The sequence below is a fragment of the Dipteris shenzhenensis genome, chromosome 15 (assembly GCF_047967505.1).
Source record: "Dipteris shenzhenensis isolate YYH24624 ecotype China chromosome 15, Dip_SZ_1.0, whole genome shotgun sequence".
In the NCBI taxonomy this organism is placed as follows: domain Eukaryota; kingdom Viridiplantae; phylum Streptophyta; class Polypodiopsida; order Gleicheniales; family Dipteridaceae; genus Dipteris; species Dipteris shenzhenensis.
This window is the reverse complement of record NC_141610.1, coordinates 13,378,122-13,400,468: the sequence shown is the minus strand read 5'-3', so window position 1 is coordinate 13,400,468 and position 22,347 is coordinate 13,378,122. Positions and strand designations below refer to the sequence as shown.

Below are 22,347 nucleotides of genomic sequence, written 5' to 3'. Positions count from 1 at the left end.
TAGCTAAATTGTCTGCAATAAATCAGAAAACTTTCCGCCTTCCACTGAGTGTCACCTTGCCACAGCCTCAAGCTGCTTAGCACTGGATCCTGGCTTTGATTGTTTAAAGCAAACTCCCTTCTAAATTTTTGGCCAAGTTTTCCATCTAACCTCATCCCTGCTCCATAAATGTCCCCAAGCTTGAAGCCCTTTCTTAAATAAGGTGCAAAAGAAAATCCTCATCTCAATGAGGTGAGCACTTTTGAAAATAGTAGACACCCAAATAGAATCAATGGGCATGAAAGCCTCCTTTTCAGAGAAAATAATATGGGCCTTTATTTCTTCAAAGGCCTTCCATACGAATTGCCATAGGGGGTTCCCCTTAGTCCTGCAAAGTTCAAGATTACATAGGACAGAAAGGGTGGGATAATCCTTCCACTTAGGTGCTCTGAAAGGTTTGACCAACTTCATATTCTTGAGGAGAAGTTGTGCCCAATCACAATCTAAGTTCATTATGGCCTTGTACCTCTGTTGTGCCAAGGCCAATCAATGCGTGTGTGGAGTAGCGAAAAAGCTCCACTTGTAATATCTTGAGCCTGGAATACAACTTGAGAAATCTAGTGGGACAAGGATAGTCAAAATCCTCTCTAGAAAAGATGGTCATACTTGTAAAAACAAGATCTAGAGAGAGGAATCCTAAAACTAGAGAGGGAAATCCTAAAAGCCTTCACTCTTTGAGGTATCTTCACAAGTACCTTCACAAGTGAAGGGACCCAAAGCTAACTTCACAAGTGAAGGGACCCAAAAGTACCTTCACAAGTGAAGAGACCCAAAGGTATCTTTATAAGTACCTTCACAAGTGCCTTCACCAATGAAGGGACCCTCATGTATAAATATCTCTCTATGGAATGAAGCTCCCACTCTTGAGTGGCTTTGTGCTCAATACAACTTTGGTGTTCTTGTGCAAATCGTCTCCAAGTGTCCTTGCTTTCTCATGCTATTGTGTTCGAGCATGCTCTCACTCTTGCACTCCTCCCTCCTCCTCCCTCCTCCCTCCTTCTCCTTCCTCCTCCTCTTTCCTCCTCCCTCCTCCTCCTCTCCTTCTAAACCCTTAACCTCGTGAATCAGTGAAGGAGACTAGCTCTCGACTCCTTAACCCTGCAACTCTCTCTCAACCCTGGACTCCTTCTAAACCCTAGAACCCATAGTTAGTTTCATCAATTCTATACTTCTTCTAAACCTCGCAAACCCTTTTCTAAACCCTTGAACTCCCATGGAGGCGAAAACCTCCACCAATCCATGTGATCAACTGTTCTTCCTGGCTTAGTGCACGCTAGAACCTCTTTCCATGCTTTAGCCTACACCTCTCATTAGAATACGACCCGAGGACCTATGCTACACTTGTGAGCACCTATGCTACAACAAGCAACTACACGTGACCGATACACTCGAACCTTGGAAATGAAAGAAAAAGTGACAATATTTGGCACCGCTACCAGGGAGGTTAGCATCTGAAGCACATGCGAAAATTTGTTCAAGGATGAGGTTTACATCCTAAACAATGTTGACTTACATAAGCACATTAATCACACAAAATTAACACTTAAACCCCCCACATCCTATAAAGGCAACAACACCCCCCCCGGCACTTCTTTCCCCTCACTTTTCGAAGCCACTTCCATCTCTCCTCCATCTCCAAATTCTGTCAACCCTCCATATTTTTCGTCTACCTCCATATTCCGCCCTCCACCTTCCGTCCACCATCTCCACCACCACCACCACTTTTTCTATCAATCTCCCCCCTCCACCACCACTTTTTTCGTCCAACATTCCCCCTCCACCATCACTTCCGTCATCCATCCCCTCCACCTCCCACTCACCATCTCCACCACCACCACCACCAACCCTTTTTCTGTCAAAACTCCCCCACCTCCACCACTCCCCTATCTCCCTCTCCACCCACCCTCCCCCCCTCCACCACCACCACCCTCTCCAACCGCCCCCCTTCCACCCCCACTCCCTTGCACCACCACCCTCTCCAACCCCCCCCCCTCCACCCCCCCCTTGTGCCCCCTCCACCATCCTCTTGCCCACCTCCCCCCCCCACCTCCTCCCCCCCTCCACCACCCTCCTCCCCACCCCCCCTCCACCACTCCCCCCTTACAACACCCTCCCCCCCTCCACCACTCCCCCCTTACAACACCCTCCACTCTAAAAACTGCCACACCGGCGGTGGCAACTACACAGAGCCACCCCTAGCAGCTTTCTGATCTCACTCGCAGCGGTGGCAGAAGTGCCCACCCACCAACTAAGCGATGCTCGCCTTGTCTGGTGCCCGCCCACTAATTGGCAACGCCTGCCCACCTACACCGGCCTGCGATGCGTAGTGCTTGCGGTGATGCATCTCTCTCATTGCCTCTGCCCTACCACCTCCTCTCTGCCCTACGTCACTCCTCCATCCCCCGCTCACATCCCCTCGTACTCCAGAGCAAAATCCAGTTGCAGAAAAGATGAACCGTACCATTCCATGTGATCAATAGATCACCTAGTAAGAATTTGGATGGTGGTATTCCTGAAGAGGCATGGAGTGGCAAGAAGCCCTCTTACTCTCATTTGCGTATAGGATAACCTCTGGTAGGTTAGTTGAACTAGGTAGGTTGGTTAGGTTAAGCTAACTGACTAGTTAGATTTTTGGACTAACTAACAGTTAGACTAGTTAGGTTGACTACATGGGTTTAGTTAGGCTAACTAAACTGGGTCATTTAGGATCCCTTAGTTAGGTTTTAAGTCCATTCACACTTGGCCCTAAAGACCAAAGGCCCCTAATTCCCCCTAACTTTAAAAGTCTGTAATTCACTCATTTTGAGCCCAAATTGGACCTTGTTTAAGCCAAGATTTGACACACAAAAACACCATTCTACAGGGAGTTTCTAGCCCAATACACACCATTTTGGCATCCTTAACACTCATTGAATCGTGTCCCTGTGGGGGCTAATTTTTGCACTAATTCGCTCATAACTTTCACTCGTGACCTCCGATTGACGATCTGTTTGCAGTCGCACATTCCTGCACTCAAGGGGGATAATCTTAGGCACATTTATAACACGATGGTCCCTAATACACTGACCCATCTCTAGCCCCCCTAACACACATACATCAACAATCGGACTCGAGGAGGACTAACCCAATCAACCTCGTGACAATTTTGCATGCAACTATGCTTCGGCCAACGTCTCCAACCACTCTGTGCCCTGAATTTGCCCCTTGTAATTGATCCAATCCCTTTGACTCTTTTAATTCACAACATGGCAGATCATCGTAGCGATGATTGTGATCTTGACCTAGAAGTGGATGGGGACAATTTCTTTTTTCATCTCGCAAGAATTATGACTGACACAATAACAATCAAGGCAGGTGACCCTAGAACTTCCAAAATACAATGGCCGTGGTGATCTGGCAAGATTCCTCGCATATTGATGGCACTTGTCGAGCTGGAGGGGATCAATCAAATGAAACCAAGGTAGCATGGTTCCCCATGGCCTTAATGACGAAGCCTCTAAATGGTATCTTGATCTCTTATTGACAATAGGCTTTGATTACCCAAGTTGTAGATAATTTTTTGGTAGTAAGGACTATTGCAAAAGGACCGTCCAACCTTGGAAATTCTAGTGTTACCCCAAAGGAAGGACCTACAAATCCTGATGAATCTATCTAGCCCTATTTTAAAGGGAGCCAACATGATATGTATAAAATTTATATAGGGTAAATGCAATGGTTAAGAACCATTCTCCTTCCTACAAGATTGGCTTGGAAGCCCCTCCATTTATCTACCTTCTTCTAGAATCTGTCCATAAACTAGTCCCACCTTTGCTTCATAGAGATACTAATGCTCATGTTGATTCCAAGTAACCTAAAAACAATTCCCTCACTCATTTTGTGGCATCCAAGGCCCTTAAGGATTTCTTCTTCACCCCCATTGAGAGTTATATAACCAGTCTTTGTATGGTTAATCCTAGACCGAGAGGCCTTATAGAAGATATCCATGCATTTCATAGCGCTTTCAATGTCTGGTGTTGTATTTTTAGGTGTAAGAGGAGTGTCGCCAATAACTGTTGGCATAATAATTGCTTGCTAGAGGGAAATTTTATACCTTTAAGTTATAATCTAGTTGCTAGCATAGCTGTAGATGGGCACAATGCAAAACTTAGTAGACTAGAGATGTGAGTTTGTCTATTCTACTAAAACGGAATTTGGAAGGGAGAGAAAAAGGATGATTTTGAACAAGGAAAAAGAACAGAACCCTTCATGATCCCCATGTATGAAAGAGACACCAAGTCATGTGATTCACAAAGCTGAGGTGATCTTGGTTCTATTCTTGCTATACGTAGGCCACGAGGATGCACTGAAGGATGTCACATCAAAGAGGGGATCATCACATTGGGGAGAGCGGGAACAAGGAGGTCATTCGCATAGGTTGCTTCTTTGAATTGAGTTCCAAAGGTGCTATTGAGGATGATGGAAGTGTAAAGGAAGCTAAGCAAGACATTAATGGGGAAGATGTTCTAGAATGTCAACATGCTAATGATGGTTTTGAGCCAAGATGCATTGTTTATGCTCAATAACTGTGGAGGAGGAACATGGTTGCTGCTCCGATGACCTTAGGAAATAGGGCTACTCTTTACTTCTATGATTTTTGCACTCATAGCAGAGTCATGGGCGTGGATTCTACATTGGTTGGATTCATCCACCTTGCAATTTGGAGAACAAAAAGGTTAGCTACTGTTGCAACTGTCACTTTGATAGCATGGATTCTAACTCTTTTGGCTTTAGCGTACTTCTTGTTCATTTTTTATTTTGCATCACTGTGGATTGGCTTCCTATTCAATTGCTATGAAACACTAATATTTGTTTCCTTTCCTTGCTATAAGTTGCCTTGCAAAGAAATTCACACGGGTCATCTGAGGAACGAAGCTAGTAAGAATGTACATTCTTCATGTTAAAGTTTCTTGGTCTTGACTCTCATCATCTTTCCTTTGCATGTCATACATACATTCGATTTCCATGTCCGCAGACATTTTTGGAGGCCTTTGTGATTATTTTGGGAGCCTTGGAGTACTGTTGCTACTAGTGATTCTTGGAGGTGAAGCTCTGTAGAGCTGATTGCTGCATGTAGTGCATGAGGGAACCTCCAAAGCTTTGGTTTCTGAGACCTCAAGATTTCATGGCTACCAAGGCTTGCTGAGATACAAATCGATTCGCAAGACAATAAATCATCTGCCCAACGTCCACTACTTCACTTCCACCTCCATTTTGACTATTGTTAGACCTCCATGACCTATTGCATCCAACCTTAACAAGCTCATTACCATCTTCTCCTTTCATACCTACAATGCCACCGCATCTATGCACAATTACCACCTTCACCTCCTCTATCAATTGTAGAATCTGTTGGAACATGAAGCCAAAGTGAGTGTTTTCTAGTGTTCTAGAGTAGTACTAGACTACTTTATATCCTAGAGTGCCATGTGTCACTATGGGACTTATCCCATATACATGTGACACCTAGAGTGTGTGTGTCTATTATATAAAGGCATTGTACTTTCTAATCTTGTCACATCAGTCAACATCAAGCTATCTACACGTGAGTATTTTGGTTCATTACTATTGTCCACTTCCATTTCATTTTATTTCCATTGTGTTGCATTCTTTCCTTTTCATTCACAGAGATAGCTTGCCACATGTTCCTTCATATGGTATCAGAGCCACTGCTCCTTTGCTCCTAGAGATTGAGGAGAGGGAGGCCAGAAAGAGAAGCCATGCCCTCTCTCTCTTTCTCTAAGTGCAAGAGAGCATGCTCTCCTTCCTCGCCATAGCTTCTTCATCCTGCTCACATATCATCTCATCTACAATCAAGTTGCTGCTGAAGAAACTAGGCGCCATTTTTCGAATCTGCCTACTCTTCATCTGCTGGACGAGTGCAGTTGTTGGAGGCGTCACCACTCAAGAGGCTGCTGCCTATATGTGCATCATCTTTTGCTGGTGTACCTGCCCATTTGTGGCTACGCTTCCTCTTTTCTGAAATGCACCATTACTGGTCGAAATCGTGGAGAAAGTTTTCTTTTACTGCTGGCTGCCCCACAACCATCTTTTGGAGTTGCTGCTACTGTCCACGTGCTCTGAAGTATTTGCCAGCCCCTTCTACAAGCCACACATCAACAGGCCGCTGCTCCTGCTCATGATTTGCTGAATCTGCCCGTTATCTCTTGATCTTGCTATTGGTTGGAGGTGGTGCGCTCTGTTTTTTTGAACTGTAGCTGAAGCTATTGGGGGCATTTTTTTATTCATTGCTTACATTCAGAGAAGACTACCTTTATTCTAGAGTGCGCTACAGTTTGCTACCCAGACTTTGAAGAATCAGCGTGCTATCTGGCTTTTCTGTAATTTCTTCCGCCCTGAAGACTTGTTGGCTGTACATACTGCCCGTCAATCTGCCCGTGCTGAAGCCCACAATTCTGCTCCAGCCTGCTGCCTGCTCGAATTCTGCACGACCTGCTCCTACTGCATCTACTCCAACTGCCCGTGATATCCTCTTCGTTCATGGATTATCTTGCTCCAATTCGTGGTTGCCCCTGGATCTAGCTCGTGGCTCCCTGCTTCATTTCTTACTCGAAGTATTGACGTTCACAAGGTTCCACCTCTGGATTTGCTACTTGCAAGTTGATTGCCATGGAGTCCTCGAAGTCAAGTGCATTTATTGAAAAGTTCACGGGTAAGAACTTTCCGACATGGCAAACAAAGCTGCGTCTTATCCTTATGAAAGACGGGGTGGGGAATGTTGTTTGTGGCAAGGATAGGAAGCCACAATCGGATGAAAATAAAATACTGCACTGGGAGAATTTAAACGACAAAGCCCTTTCTCTCATTGGTTTGGGTTTGGGTGATGAAGTTATTCATCATCTTGACTTTGATTCCACTGCTGAAGAATTATGGGAGAAGTTTGAAGGTCTCTTCGGTAATAAGGTAATCAATTCTAAGGTCTTTCTTCGCCAAGAATTCTTCAAACTCTAGATGAAGCATGAGGGCTCTCTTCTCACCCATCTGAATCATATGGAGTCTCTCATCACTCAACTTGCTGCATTGAAGGCCCCAGTTGGGGATGATGACCAGGTTGCGGTGCTCCTCACGAGCATTGAAGAAATTCCTAAGTATCGGGAGATCATACCAGCACTAAGAGTGGCAAGCATGAGCTACCATGACATGGTTGCTATGCTTCTTGATCATGAAAGAAGGCATAGTGATACTCCTGACGCCAATGCACTATTTTCTAAAGGGAGGTTTCCTAAAGGGAAAGGTAACTTCAAACCTTTCAAGTGCACTTACTGTGGAAAGCTTGGTCACACCGAAGATCGTTGCTTTCAAAAGCTGGCCAAACAACAATCTAAAGACCATGCCAACTTGGTTGGGACTGTATCCAGCGAAGACGAAGATGATGCAGACACCTCTACTCCGATTCATGCTCTCACTACTCACATCCAAGATCTCTCTCTTGATGAAGAGGTCTATGCACCGGATGATCTTGACTTTGTTTTCTGAATATGTCGAAGGTACTCTGCCTTGGGAGTCCCCCTAAAATGAATGCAAATAAATCATGTGTGTTGAGTCAATAAAGGTTCTCAGCCTTGGATAGTCCTCTTAAAATGATGTTATTCTCTTTTACTTTATTTGTGTGTGGCTTCCTACCACTTCGTGTTATGAAGCCAGGGGGGGATGTACTATGGGAGTCCTATTATTGGCATTGATGGATTTTGTTATCAGGCCTGGCCGAGTTCCAGGATGTTGGTGCACTCCCTAGACCGTTTTGTTGGGTCAGGTAGTCATGCTTCTCTGTTGAGCCTCTGAGCTATTTGGGATGTACAGATTAGTAGATTCATCATGTCATGTTCTTGGCTCCATTCTAGTAATCTCTCACCTTGCCTTCATGGGGGGGTGTTGGAACATGAAGCCAAAGTGAGTGTTTTCTAGTGTTCTAGAGTAGTACTAGACTACTTTATATCCTAGAGTGCCATGTGTCACTATGGGACTTATCCCATATACATGTGACACCTAGAGTGTGTGTGTCTATTCTATAAAGGCATTGTACTTTCTAATCTTGTCACATCAGTCAACATCAAGCTATCTACACGTGAGTATTTTGGTTCATTACTATTGTCCACTTCCATTTCATTTTATTTCCATTGTGTTGCATTCTTTCCTTTTCATTCACAGAGATAGCTTGCCACATGTTCCTTCAGAATCCCCTCACATGAATGTAACACCTTTGCTAAATTTTTTAGCTGATCAAATTCTCTCACTGTAGTGTATCCTCATCTCTAGATTGTTAGATTTATGAGCCTAGCTTATGGACACACCTTCAACCGACATCAACACGAAACATGTTGATGGGTAAACGCTTTACAAATAGATATTTGATATTGCATATAAAGCACAAAGCAGAATTCTCTCTCTCAATACACACACATATTCATGAGACACACGTAAAGAACGTGAAAATAATTCTTGCACCAAAACCAAAATGTGCATAGAGCACTGACAAAAGTTGAGGGACTAAAACACTATTTATGAATATATTTCATTCACAATGACCATAAACATTGACTCAGGATTGAAAGCACCTCTAAGGAACAATGACTCTATATGGAGAGACTAGAGGGGAAAACCTCGACATCATCAACAGCAGCAGTAGCACAGCTGATGTTGTCTCTAAGACCTCACACTACTCTCATCTATATTACACATGCTCACGGCCTTGAAGAGAGAGAAATGCTTGTATCATCATATGCAAAGGTAGGCGTCTTATCCAAGAAGAGCCATATTGCCTCTTAGTTGCTGCCATGCATTGGCTAATCAATGATCAGGCCACCAATCACTACAAAGAGCACCGCCATATATTTGACCATGCATTGGTCCAACCAACAAATTTGCACGTGTAGATGCGACATATTAGCATTTTTCTAATTACATGGACCAATGACCTCACTTCTTCCACGTGTGTGTGTTTGAATCGGCCAATGAGAAGTCACCATCCAAAAAAACATCACAAACCTTAGAAAGTTTGAGCTCCCTGAGGGTCACTTGCAACAACTACCCCCTAAGCTAGATGGCTTGAGGAAGGAGCATTGCCTAGCCATGTTAATGGAGTTGTTATCAAACTCATCCCCAAAGAAGGGCCTATAGATGAAATAAGAAATTGGAAGCCCCTTACTATGCTGAATTCCACTAGCAACTATAAAATTATTGCCAAAGCTCTAGCCCTCAGAATTGAAAAGAAGATGGATGATTGGATCCTTTATGTCAGAGAGAAAAAATGTAATGCCCACTTCCTTGATATTTTTTAAGGCGTTGGATTTGTCTTTGAAGTTGACGCGTCCTCTCACGCTTTTAATTCTTGATCTCTCTCTTCGATCCCGCTCTTCTTTATACTCTTTGCTTTGAACTTCTCGACCCGTTCTTCAATCTTCTTTGAGTTTGGCGAGGCTAAGGAGATTGGAAAGAAGAAGGGGGTGAAAAGACTTTAAAAAGAGAGGGGGGCTTTAAACTTTAGAGAGGGGTAGAAAAAGGTGTTGAGTTGGCTTTTTCTAAGGTTTTGAAAACCTTAGATTACGTGGCTTTTACAAAGCTTAGAACTCTGTGTGTTTGTGCAACATGCAGGTCGACGAATAGACGATTTGGGCGACGATTTGCACTGCCATTTGCAGGCTCGTTCATGCCATTTTCGCTTCCTCTGCTCTGTATTCCTGCTAGTCCTACAGCTCCTGCTCTCACATTCATAAGTAGTCTCGCGTGGTGACCTTCTCAGGTTTCAATGGCCGTCTGATTGCGATGGTCTGCGCAGTGCGATTGTGTTCTCAAACTCTTGTAATTCTTTTAAGTACTGTAGGCTATTAGTTCTCCACTGAGTCAACGCTTTTGAGTGTAGAATCGTCCGTAGTTCTCCAAAGCCCATCGTCCTAAGTCGCTGTTGCGCCATCGAATTACTCTGCTGCGCCATTGATCAGGCCTGCGCGTCGCCCAAGGATTTACTTCTCACAACGCTTCTGCTTAATATGCTTCGTAAAGCATGCGACTAGCCTCCATCAATTTGTAGTAGCCCGCTTTCATCAATTCGTAACAGCCCGCTTCCATCAATTTGTAGTAGCCCGCTTCCATCAATCCGTAGGTCCTTTCAGTGAATCTATAAGTACTAGCAAGCTGCAGTGTAACAGCAAAGCTAACAGCCTGAAATGCCTTAATTTGCACACGCCTTCGACTTGATTCACGAGCTACTGAAGATGGCAGTCTTCATCTTTTCCTTCATCATTGAACCTTACGCTCTCATACCAATGATACATCTACAGGATAAGAGGGCTATTTTGTTCATTCCTCCCACGTAGAGTGCTCCGCTTTTCTGTTATTCATAAAAATCCCCTGCTCAGTTCCTTTTCTTCCTTCCTATTGTGGAGCCTCTCTCCAGAATCTCCCCTGAACCCAGTGCATGCCATGTGGACCCCTTTTATGTCAAGTGTCCTTTCGAAGGACCTTACACTTTTGACCGCTCCTGGCATCCTTCAATAATGCTAGGCCTCTTTTGCCTAGACACTTTTGACCCGTCCTGGCATCCTTCTATAATGCTAGGCCTATTTTGCCTAGGCATTAACTTGTGTGTCCACCATTGCACTGGCAACCCTCTGGTTTCCCGCTTCACCATATCCACACAAGACCATCCCGGGATTATGGTTGACGTAACAACGGCCTTAGACCTGGCTACTTTATAGTGTTCTTGACAGGCTCTCATACTACGAGTGAAGATACTGAGAGTACCATATCTTGGACTCACGTTCCGTGTGATATCATATGGATATCAGTGGTAGCTCTTTTAATTGGCTCTCATGCCTCACATGTATATACTAAGAGCTCTTCTACTTTCTCTCAATAGTAAACTAGGTATGCTTGAACATCTAGCTACTCAGGACTTGAGCTTAATCACGATCGATAAGAGTTCTTAGTAGGATCATGTACCTATGTGATGGTCAATTTTATAAGGTTCCTCTATTATCTCGCATTGCTATACATATATTTCACTCATCATTGATCCTTCCATTTATGACCATGCTCACATATAGAGTTGCATCGATAAAATGGAAAAGGTGGGTGGTGACTAAGGAATCTTTCCAATCCTAGTGTTTCTCAGTGAATGAATCCGTGGGTGACTTAGCGCTTTCAAACCTATGGTTCATCCCCTTGGTCTTAACTCCATAATTGGGACCCTTAAATCAATAAACTTAATCATGTAGACATGAGCATATAAACATGGATAAATGCCATAATTCCCTTACTAACCATTATCCTACGTAATTTTTTGGTTGGTGTAATATAGAAAAATGGATTCTTAGCAAAATTTGTGGGTTCAGTAATGTGCCTATAATAGTAAAAGGAAGGGAAACACTTCTTCCCCTTCTATGTCGTCATGGATGTGGCTCACCTTATCATGGACGTGGCTCACCTTAGGGATTGGCATTTTCATTGCTTTACTCTTACTTGGCATTCTTTGATTAGCCATTCATGTATTTATTTGCATATGTGGGGGTAATTTGTGTGTGTATGGACTATGAATTTTTTCCAATCCTTTGTATTTTTCGTGGAGTAACTTGTACTTTGCTTTGGACATCGATAACAAGTCCATCAATGCTATGACACCTGTCTTCCCTTTGGCTTTAAGCTATGTTCCTAACTTAAGCGTGTTGGATGGTGGCAGGTATCAGCATTGCTAGTTGAAGTGTAGTACCAAGGTTCTATCTTGGAAATTTTCTTTATAATCCTAAAAATATTCTCTTTTTTGGATTCAACCATAGCTTTGTCTCTAGTAATACCTTCTCTCATTTATCATTTGATGTTAAAATGTTGTTCATCTATTCTTGGACCTTCTTGAGGGGTTTTGATCTAAATCTTAAACACACACACATAGCAAAAAGGCAAAGGAACCAATTAGTCACAACAAGTGAAATGCCAAACCCTATTATCTTTATATAAACCACCAGCTTGTAATAATGAAGAGCCATAACACATGAACAAGTATATATCACCAAAGGGAATTTCTTTCTCTAGAACAAAAAAACACGAAAATATACCTCTACATAGATAGATAGCTTGTATAGCAATCTTGCAAAAGAACGGTTTCTAAAAGAATGGCCAACATCTAAAGAGCTACCAACAATATTGTAAAAAATACAAGAGTTCCTTGAAGACTCTCAGCTCTACATGAGACCAGATAGATCATCGTATAGAAATCTTGTGTTTTAAAACCATGGCGAGAATCCCAAAAAGGTACCTCCTTTGACTTCATGAGCAATAACAAAAGCCTAGCCCCATAATTCATACCTTGCAAGTATGCTTAGACATTTAACATAGGAAAGGAAGAAATGTGGCAAAGAAAACCTTGAGAAACTAGGATTGAAACATCTTGGAACATTGGACAACTTGCTTGGCAATATCCAGTAGTGAATCATGAAAATAATAAACAATGAGCACAAGGCAAAGTGCTACATGGCCTTTGGAAAAATCTAACCACGGATATGATCGAAAAGAAAATATTTTATAAAATTATTCCTATTGTCTGTTAACATATATGGCAACTTGCAGCGATTGGGCTGCCTATCGAAGAATGTGCTGCCAAGTGGTTGGGAGATCTTAGTAGCCACATTTTTTGAAACACTAATTGGGATTGATATAATGTATAATCCTGTATATCTAGTAACTGAGAATGAGTGCTCACACCATGCTGCCATCGACAATCCCTAAATTATGGCTATGTAAGAATTTCATCTTTTGGTAATACCGCCCATCCAAATGCTCGCCCATATCTAGCTCACAAGATTGTTCCAATATTTTGTTGTACCGAGTAGACAATTTTGTGGCGTTCATCATGGAGGAAACCATTGGAATGTAGGAGTTATATACAAGGGAGTTTATCATCATCCCGATTAGCTGCTCCTTTTGGTCAAAAGCTTCTAGTAAAAGGAGGACACCAGCTAGAGATTGGAATAGTGTGTGGATTGCTCATCCAGCCTATAATTGAAGCTTCATAGCAATCCATAGAGTACAATAACTTCACAAATAAGTTGTTTTCATATGCAGCCCCGACGTGGTCAAGAGAGTCAACTTTATGATACTCAAATTTTATTTAGACCTAAAAAATTCAAAGAGCCCCTGACTGCATTCTATTCAACAACATGGGAATCATCAAGGAGAGCCCAACTCGATCCCAAGAAATTATCAATAAAGCAATTCACTAGTCTTTTCTTGTTGTCAATCAAGAGGATACGATCATTGCCATAGAGTCTGCCCATGCCATCAAGAGGATACGATCCTCAGACGATCATTGCCATAGAGTCTTTTCTTGTTGTCAATCAAGAGGATATGATCATTGCCATAGAGTCAACCCATGCTCAAGCCAAAGCCAAAACTACTTCCCCAATCAAATATCTCTTTCCAAGAAAATCATATACATGCAACTGTTCACTTTGACACCTTTTGGTATGAGAAGTGGGTATTGGGTTTTGCTAAGTGAGGAGTAATCTAGTGTGGAAAGGGAGGGCACTTCTAGTAACCAAGCAACAAGCAAGGGATCTCCAAGGTGGACGATGAGAGAAAACGTGTGAAGCAAAGCAACAAAAGCAATCTAAACTCGACATGAAAGTTGCTAAGCAATGGGAGTGTACTCCTGGCTGAAACCTGTGGAGTTGATCGGGTTATTAATTTAGAAACTCGTTGCTATTGAACACCATGGTGAACATGGCCTTGGAAAGAAACATCGAGGTCATACCTACACCTTGCAAGAGTGGTGGCAATTCCTAGAGCGTGTTCTTAAAGTTCTGTGTCTAATGTTGAGGGTCTTACATAGTTTTTGCCAGATGCATCAAGAACACCACCAAACTCCAACATTGTTATCAACAGAGCATGGATTCTCCTTCCCAAGTACTCACAACATTTCTTAACAACAGTTGATTACAAAATAGACCTCGTACCAGATGGATTCTGATACTTAGGGGCCAAATTGGCACAAAATCTCAATGTGTTACATGGTGCTAACTAGCAATAGTCCCAACGATACTAGATAAGGAACCAAACAAGGACGTTGATTCAAGACACACAATTATTCCAAGACCTCAGTTTAGCATCTTGAGTCTGTTCGTGCAACTTAGTATGGAACACACAATCAGATCATATGTTAGTTCTAAAATCTCACAAGACCGACCTTGCTTTCTTCAACTTAATCCGAGTATGTATCCTTGGTAAGGATGTACTGCTCATCTGCAGACCTAAAACCTTCAGGAATTAACTTAGTTTTTTTGTAGCTTCGATGTTGGTTTTGCTGATCCCCTCTGACCTGCCAGGCTCGCTGCATCAGACCCTTTTATGATGCGCAGCCTCCTCACCGTGGTGACAAACATTCTGCTCGACAAACAACATTCGTGTTATGAACCTTACAGAATTACAGAGAAAACCGGCAACATTCAAATACAACATTTGTTGGCTGAAACTTATGACAGACCGATCATGCAGAACTGGACATCTGAATAGCTCCTTCAAGATCTATATTGTCAAGAGTACATAAAAAACCAAGCTCGATATAGTTTCCAATGTGTATGCTGAAAGTCATTAACGAAGTCATTTGTCTTGCAAGCCGACAGTCTCTGCCGCTCTGTCGATGATCGAGAGGAAGAAGAACTATCAATTCGTGATCCCTGATTGTATGAATAAGGTTGCCCTGGAGAGAAATCGAGTCCTTCCGCCACACTGCAGATGATCTTGCTTGAAAAGATGGCCCTTTCGATTGAGGAGCCGCTGATGGTGAAGGAAGACACTTCCCGAGGAACACTGTGTAGGACTCCTTGGAAACCAGCACAGCAAGCAACCCCAAAAAGGACGAAGGCGGAGCCGACGACGGCGACGGCAAGGAGGAGCTCGAAAGCCAAATGCCTTTGGTGTAAGTCCATCGCATACATGTCGACCCATTACGCGTGGACAAGCATCGAAATCCTGCATGCACCAATGAGCCTCTTCCACGCGTCGAAACCCCGCATGCCCCAATCAATCGAGCACAAAATCATTTTAAATAACATCATTTTGGCTTCTCAAAAACGCGTTGTCTTCACTTCGGCCTTCACGTAGCAGGCCAAAAACTCAACCCCGCCCTTTTTTGAGCCTATCTCTCGGTAGGCAGGCCGCACCCTCTTTACCGTCCCCTTGCCTTCCCACTCCCTTTTTCACATTTTTGAATTCTTTTCAATTTGGGCGTGTATGGTCCTCCCATATGCTCATAGGATTGAATCTTGTAGCTCAGGAATGGGTGTTACAGAAATGCAAAAGTTTTTTGCTCATCGAGTATACTGATACAAAGACGGCGCTGTGGACTGACCTCTCTTGGAAAGTGAGGTTCGCGTGTACAATGGCAGACGCTGTGAGGTATCGTACTGCACCAACACCTTAAATTGCCTAGAGCTTTCGTAGAGGACGTGTTAACTACCGTAGACTTGCTGTTTGTATTGCTATATTTCTCGCATCTTCATATCTCACTCTTGAAAACAATGTGCCAACCTTTGAAAATTACAGAATCGCTGACGATGGTGGTACCTTGGGATGTGTGGGAAATATACGAAGATTGTGTAAGGAGGAACGGCTGGAAGAGTCACTTCACGCGATCGACATTATGCACCAGCAGGGGTTGCCTATACCCAGGGACATCATCTACCGCCTTCTGCAGGGTTGCATTAAAAAGAAAGATCTTGCAGCTGGTACCCAAATACATTCTCTCCTGACTAGCACAGGAATGGATTCTATTACTTTTTTTGCGGATCATCTTATCCGCATGTTTGCCTCATGCAGCAACTTGCTGGAAGCCAATCGAGTTTTTCGCAAGGTTTCCAAACCAAGCTCATATACATGGAATGCAATTATTTCAGCACATATCAAGCTTGGAGATGGTAAGAAGGCTCTTGAATTATATCACAAAATGCAGCAAGAGGATGTACAACCCAACAAAGTCACATTCCTGGGTATATTGAAAGCATGCAGTAGCATATGGGCCATAGAGCAGGGTAGGCTGTTACACGAACAAATTATCAAAGCTAGACTTGAATCAGATGTGATGGTTGGAAGCACCCTCATCCACATGTATGCCAAATGTGGGAGCCTAAAGGAGGCAGAAAGAGTGTTTGAGGACTTGCCGATTCGAAATGTAGTGTCATGGAATGCAATGATTGCAGGATATGCCGAGCATGCAACCAGTCTTGGGGTTCTTCATCTGTTTGAGAAAATGAAAGAAGAGGGAATCATGCCAAACAGAGTCACATTTACATGCATTTTGAAAGTCTGTAGTAGTATACCAACCACAGAGCATGGGAAGGAGATCCACGATCAGATCATCAGAATTGGACTTGAATCAGATATTGTTGTAGGAAATGCCCTGGTTGACATGTATGCTAAATGTGGAAAGCTAGATGAGGCTTATAGAGTGTTTGTGAAATTGTCAACTCGAGATGTGGTGTCCTGGAATGCTTTAATAGCAGGATATGTCCAGCATGGAAGGGGTCTATGTGCTCTTGCGCTTTTGGATCAAATGCAACAAGAGGACATACAGCCTGAAAAGGTCACGTTCTTGTGCATTTTGAAGGCATGTGGCAGCATTGGAGCCATAATGCAGGGCAAGCTGATACACAAGCAGTTAACGAAAAGTGGGCTTGAATCAGATGTGGCCATTGCGAATACTCTTATTGATATGTACGCCAGATGCGGAAGTGTAGAGGAGGGGCGCAAAGTGTTTGACGAATTGCCAAATCGAGATGTGGTGTCCTGGAATGCAATGATTGCAGGATATGCAGAGCAGGGCAAAGGTCTTTTGGCTCTTGAGCTTTTTGAGAGCATGCACGCAGAAGGTGTAGAGGCAGAAAAGATTACATTCTTTTGCACCTTGAAAGCATGTGGTTGCATAGGTGCCCTCTCGCAGGGTAGGTTGATTCATGACCAGATCATCAGAATTGGACTTCAATCAGCTGTGGTCATTGGTAATACCCTTGTTGACATGTATGCCAAATGTGGAAGTATGAAGGATTCACGCAATGTGTTTGAGCAGCTACCGTATCAAGATGTGGTGTCTTGGAATGTGATGATTGCAGGATATGCCCGACACGGCAACTGCAGCCTTGCATGCCAATGTCTCATGGACATGCAGCAACAAGGCTTGAAGCCTGATGCTAAGACATACACTAGCATTCTTTCGTCCTGTGCCCATGCAGGCCAGGTAGAGGAAGGCCACAAACACTTCAACTCTATGAGAGAAGATTATGGCATCACACCGAGTATTGAGCATCTAACCTGCATGGTCAGTCTCTTTGGCCATACAGGATGTTTGAATGCGGCAGAAAAGTTACTCCAAACCATGCCAAGCCCCCCCTTCCCCACTGGATGGTCATCTCTGCTCTCTGCCTGCAGAACCTATGGCAACTTGGATCTAGGGAGACAATGCTATGATCAAACTATCCATTTGGATCCTGACAATGCCATTGGTTATGTGCGCATGTCAAACATGTATGCTGATGCTTACATGGGGCAGGATGCCCTTAGAATACAAGACGAAAGAAAGTGTGCAGGTGCATGGAAGAAGCCTGGGATAGCTTGGATTGAGCTAGAAGACAAGGTACATGAATTTATTGTTGGAGAACCAGTATTCACACAAAATGTCAGGATTTTTGCCAAGTTAAGGAGCCTAACAAGTTCAATGAAGGAGGAAGGGTATTTGCCACAGTTGGATCTAGTGTTAGCAGATACCAATAAGGAATGCACTCCCTGAGAGGTCAGAGCTTCAGCACCTGCAGCGTAACGATCTAAGCACGAAGAATAGCCATTTATGGATCAGAAATTCAATATCATTGTTTGTTAGTGCTTGCAAGTCTCAAGGGAACATGTGATATAAGGGAGGCAAGGCTTTGCTTAGGCTGCCCAGCAATTGGTTATTGATATTGTCTTGTTGGTTAGGTGCTCATGCCAAAACATCTATTGCGATGCTCACATGGGAAAGTTCAAGAGGCAAGAAACTGTGCTGGTTGATGGGAGAAGCCTGGGATAGGTAGCTTTTGCATGGACAAGGGTACTGATAGAGAGCAACATTCGACAAAATTAGATGTATGTCCAGTTAAAGAAGGTAACTCTAACAACTGTGGAAGGATATTTGCCACAGCTGGGGTGTAATGTCAACAGATACAATAGTAAGGAAATTATATATATATATCGATCACCACAAATTTAGCATCATGGTATGGTAGTATGGCATGCAAAGGAGAGCATGGAGTCGTGGATCTAGCAAGACAATCCTTTGATCAAACTGTTTGATTGGATCTCAGTATCAGTGCAGGTCTTCACATGACCCATGGAAGATTGTCTGTAAAATACAAGCAGGAAAGAAATGTGCCGATCCATGGAAAAAGCCTCAGATAGCTTGCATTGATTCCAGGCACAAGGCCACGAATGCATTGTCAGAGAACAAGACTGCTCGTACAGAGGCTAAGAAATCTTATGAATATGCGAGCAGACGCTGAAAAGGAACGTACTTCTGTCAGACACTGGGAAACAGTTCATGGCTTTGTACTTCCCACCACACCAAAAGTGTAAAAAATACAGATAAAGAAACAGGTGAAAGAAATAACCCTTTGCAAAGCCAATATAATGTGGTGCTTGTATGGCATTTAAGCAAATACAGGGCAGCATACACTTCGGAAGGAAATGCTTTGTTCAAGACGTCCAGTTGTTCTTGACAATGCTTTTATCTTATGTGCACACCAAGCATCCATGCTGATTCCACATGGAAGAACTTCCTTAAGGGAAGGAAAAATGTGCTGGTGCATGGAAGAGGTCTGAGATGATCTTGAATCGAAGTAAAGGACAAGCTACATGAATTTATCTTCAGACGAAATCTGCTCAAAAGATGATGAATAACAAGTCTAATGAAGGAGCGGTAATATTTCCTGCAGTGAAAGCTAGGTGTTGAAGTTCTAAAGGGTAGCAACGTCACATATGGGTCCCACATTACCAACAAAAAACATTAAGTACAAGTTTCAGAAATATGTGTGTGGACAATGTCCCAGGCCCCCCAACAAGGATGAGACTTGTGGATGTTTATCCTTTATTCCGAATAAGAGATACAAACGGACATGATTCTTTGAACATGATTATCTAGAAAGAACTAAACCCTATTGCTTAGTAGACGAAACAAACAGTTTCAAAATGGATTCCTTGCGTAAGAATTGTTTACAACAATGTACAATATCCCAAAACTGAAGATTCAACCAAGAACTTATGCCAAGAAGCACCAATCTCAGTCCAACGGTGATTGAATCAGCAATGATTTTGCAAATCCCCTTCATTGTAGTTTCCACATGCAAACGTAAGCTTCTACAATACCCCCAACCACCAAGGATAGGAAAGTCCAAGCAAATATATCCATTGCAGAGGTTGATGATCCAAGTAGAAACAGAAATCAACATGTAGAAGTGTTGGGGGCAAATCCCAATTTATAGACTACAAATTGTCAACCATTTCAGCATAGTTACGAAGAAGTGAAGTTGAGCACGCACTCCAGAAAACGTATCAAGAATTTAGCGAGCAGGGAGCTACAAGTAAGTTGTCCTGGAAGTGTAAGCGAGGCAATGGACGCTTGCCGAAAGCGGAAAATAGAAAGCTGAGAGCTAATTTGTGCTCCTACTCAACTTTATTGAGCTTTGTAATTTGTATGTGGTTACATAATGGAACTAAAGGTTAACTTTAGTTAAAGGCTAGATTGGATTAACTAGATCTTTAAAAACTTTCCCCACAAAGTTAAGAGTTGACCTAGCTTTTTAAAGCCTAACCAAACGTGACTCGTGAGCTTATGCTGTCACTACTGTGCGACATTGACTAGGATTCACTCGAACTTTTCCCAAGTCCTTTGTAACGTGTGCTAAGTGCTTTAGACTGAGTGAATGCCTAGTATGCGAGAATCACTAGGAGTCACTCGATCAAACATCTCGGAGACCATGTTTGCTAAACTCACATACACTAATGGTCTCGAGTCCTCTCGTAAAAACTGTCTCTCTCCCAAGGTTCACATCCCAAGCCATTGAAGAACGATAGCATAATGAAGCAATGAGTAGTGCAGTCTATACACATGTACATCTGAGTGGCTTATGGATGTATCCATAGCTTGAACTTTACTAAGGGTCGTGTTGTCTGATGTTCGCACTCAAAGATGACAACTCTCTTGGCATAAAATAACAAAATCGGATGTTACATTCCCTCCATCCTTGAAGCCAATATCCTAGCTACCCGCGTTCTTGCACTCCTAGTAGCTTCCGTAGAGCCCTAATTCTGAGATCAAGTCTCTTCCACCCGCCTAGGCCTCATTGGTCGTTCCACTCTCCTTGTTGCAGGAGTAGGTATAAAGTAAGTAGATGGTGTTGAACCTGCATATTCCTTTGCACGTTTCCTCAATACTCAACAGAGCCTCGCAGCCCAAAAGCATGAAAATAGGAACAGACGCGCTCAACCACTCCTGGAAAAGAGGAGGGGCGGGGATAGTGCCACTTGGAGCCAAGTCTCATGGCCCCATGGAGGGGTGCGAGTATCCTGAAATCTCAGGATTCTAGCCTAAGCATTCTCATTGGCCCAAACAAACTTGACACCCATGGGATCGGTTGTGACTGTGTGCCAAACCCTCATTAAATGAGACTAGGGCTGCAATTTTACAAATGCTTTGTGGGCCGAGGGATGCCAACATTTCCAACAGTGGGAGCAGCATAGGGAAACCCTCTAAGAAGGGAAGTTGTCTTAGTTTCATTGGTGAAACCAACTTAGACAACATTTTAAAAGTTACATAGCTTTCATCTAATGTCCTCTCTCTCTCTCTCACTCACACACACACACACACACACACACACACACACACACACACACACACACACACACACACACACACTCTCACACACAATTCTTTTTGTCTCTTTTCTCACTTCATCCTCCTTATCCTCATTGCAACCCTTTATGTCCGTCTATGTCTAACTTGGTCACATCTCTCTCTACCCCTCTCTCATGCTCTCTCTCTCTCTCTCTCTCTCTCTCTCTCTCTCTCTCTCCCTCGCCTTGGTGATTTGTCTTTTTGTCCCACCATTTTGGGAAAAAAAATTAGCACTTTGGGCATTTGTGTGTGTGACTCTCTTGCCTTGATGATTTGCCTTTTTTCCCCACCATTTTGGGTAAAATTTTTTGCATTTGGGCGTTTGTGAGAGAGAGAGAGAGAGAGAGAGAGGGACTAAAAAAAAAAATCAATAAAATTTCTTAAGCTCGAATTGGCATCTAGATGAGGGCGCCGGCACCCTCCTCTAGACACCACTTTGGGCTTTAAAAAATTCACAACTTTGCTAGAAATATCCAAATTTAGTCATGTCTGGTATCAAAACGATCGGAACACATCAAATGATCTCATTTCTCTTGTTAGTTTCATCAAATTCTATCTCTAGTGTGATTCTGTGCATGCTACCTCTCGTCTAGAAGCCCTTTTGGGCTCAAAAATTTACCCACAATGGTGGAACAAAAAGACATAATCATGGATGGAGAGAGAGAGAGAGAGAGAGAGAGAGAGAGAGAGAGAGAGAGAGAGAGAGAGAGAGAGAGAGAGAGAGAGAGTAAAAAAAGAAATCAAAGAACTTTTTAAAAGCCCAAATTGGCATCAGAGGAGGGCTCAATGCCCTCCTCTAGATGCCAATTTGGGGTTTAAAAAAATTCACAACTTTTGCTAGAAATATCCAAATTTAGTCATGTTTGGTATCAAAAGACTAGAACACATCAAATGAGCTCATTTCTCTTGTTAGTTTCATGAAATTCTGTCTCCAGTGTGATTCTATGCACGCTAGCTCTCCTCTAGAAGCCCTTTTGGGCTAAAAAATTTACCCAAAATGGTGGAAAAAAAAGTCAAATTATGATGTAAAAAAGGAGAGAGAGAGAGAGAGAGAGAGAGAGAGAGAGAGAGAGAGAGAGAGAGATGTCATAAGTGGAATAGGTGGAATAAAATATGCTGGTGGCAAAAAAAAACTCGCTTCTTGCCCTTCCCTTTTTGAAAGAATCTCTTGTCTATTGTTTATTGTTCTTCATTTTACTACAGAAAGCTCCATCGTTTGAATTAAGCATGCAACTTTGACCAAGTTGGGTAGCTAAGTATAAGACTAGACACCATCAACAAAGGACAAACATGATTTTAAAAATAGGCAATAACATATCACAAAAAAATAGAGTATTATGAGATTATGG

General features: G+C 42.9%; 1 protein-coding gene across 2 annotated transcripts; it reads left to right on the top strand.

The window, feature by feature from the left end:
• The first annotated feature begins 14,731 nt into the window (after nt 1-14,731).
• LOC147893390 (pentatricopeptide repeat-containing protein At5g27110-like) lies at nt 14,732-19,153 on the top strand. 2 transcript variants are annotated; one of them, XM_087385475.1, is made up of 3 exons: nt 14,732-15,001; nt 15,359-15,480; nt 15,628-19,153. In XM_087385475.1, the coding sequence occupies exons 2-3, from the start codon at nt 15,464-15,466 to the stop codon at nt 17,861-17,863; spliced, it is 2,253 nt and encodes a 750-aa protein (XP_087241601.1). In that variant the 5' UTR covers nt 14,732-15,001; nt 15,359-15,463; the 3' UTR covers nt 17,864-19,153. The 2 variants fall into 2 exon arrangements, with proteins under 2 accessions (XP_087241601.1, XP_087241600.1); XM_087385474.1 differs by lacking the exon at nt 14,732-15,001 and having other exon boundaries at nt 15,323-15,480.
• The last annotated feature ends 3,194 nt before the right edge of the window (nt 19,154-22,347 follow it).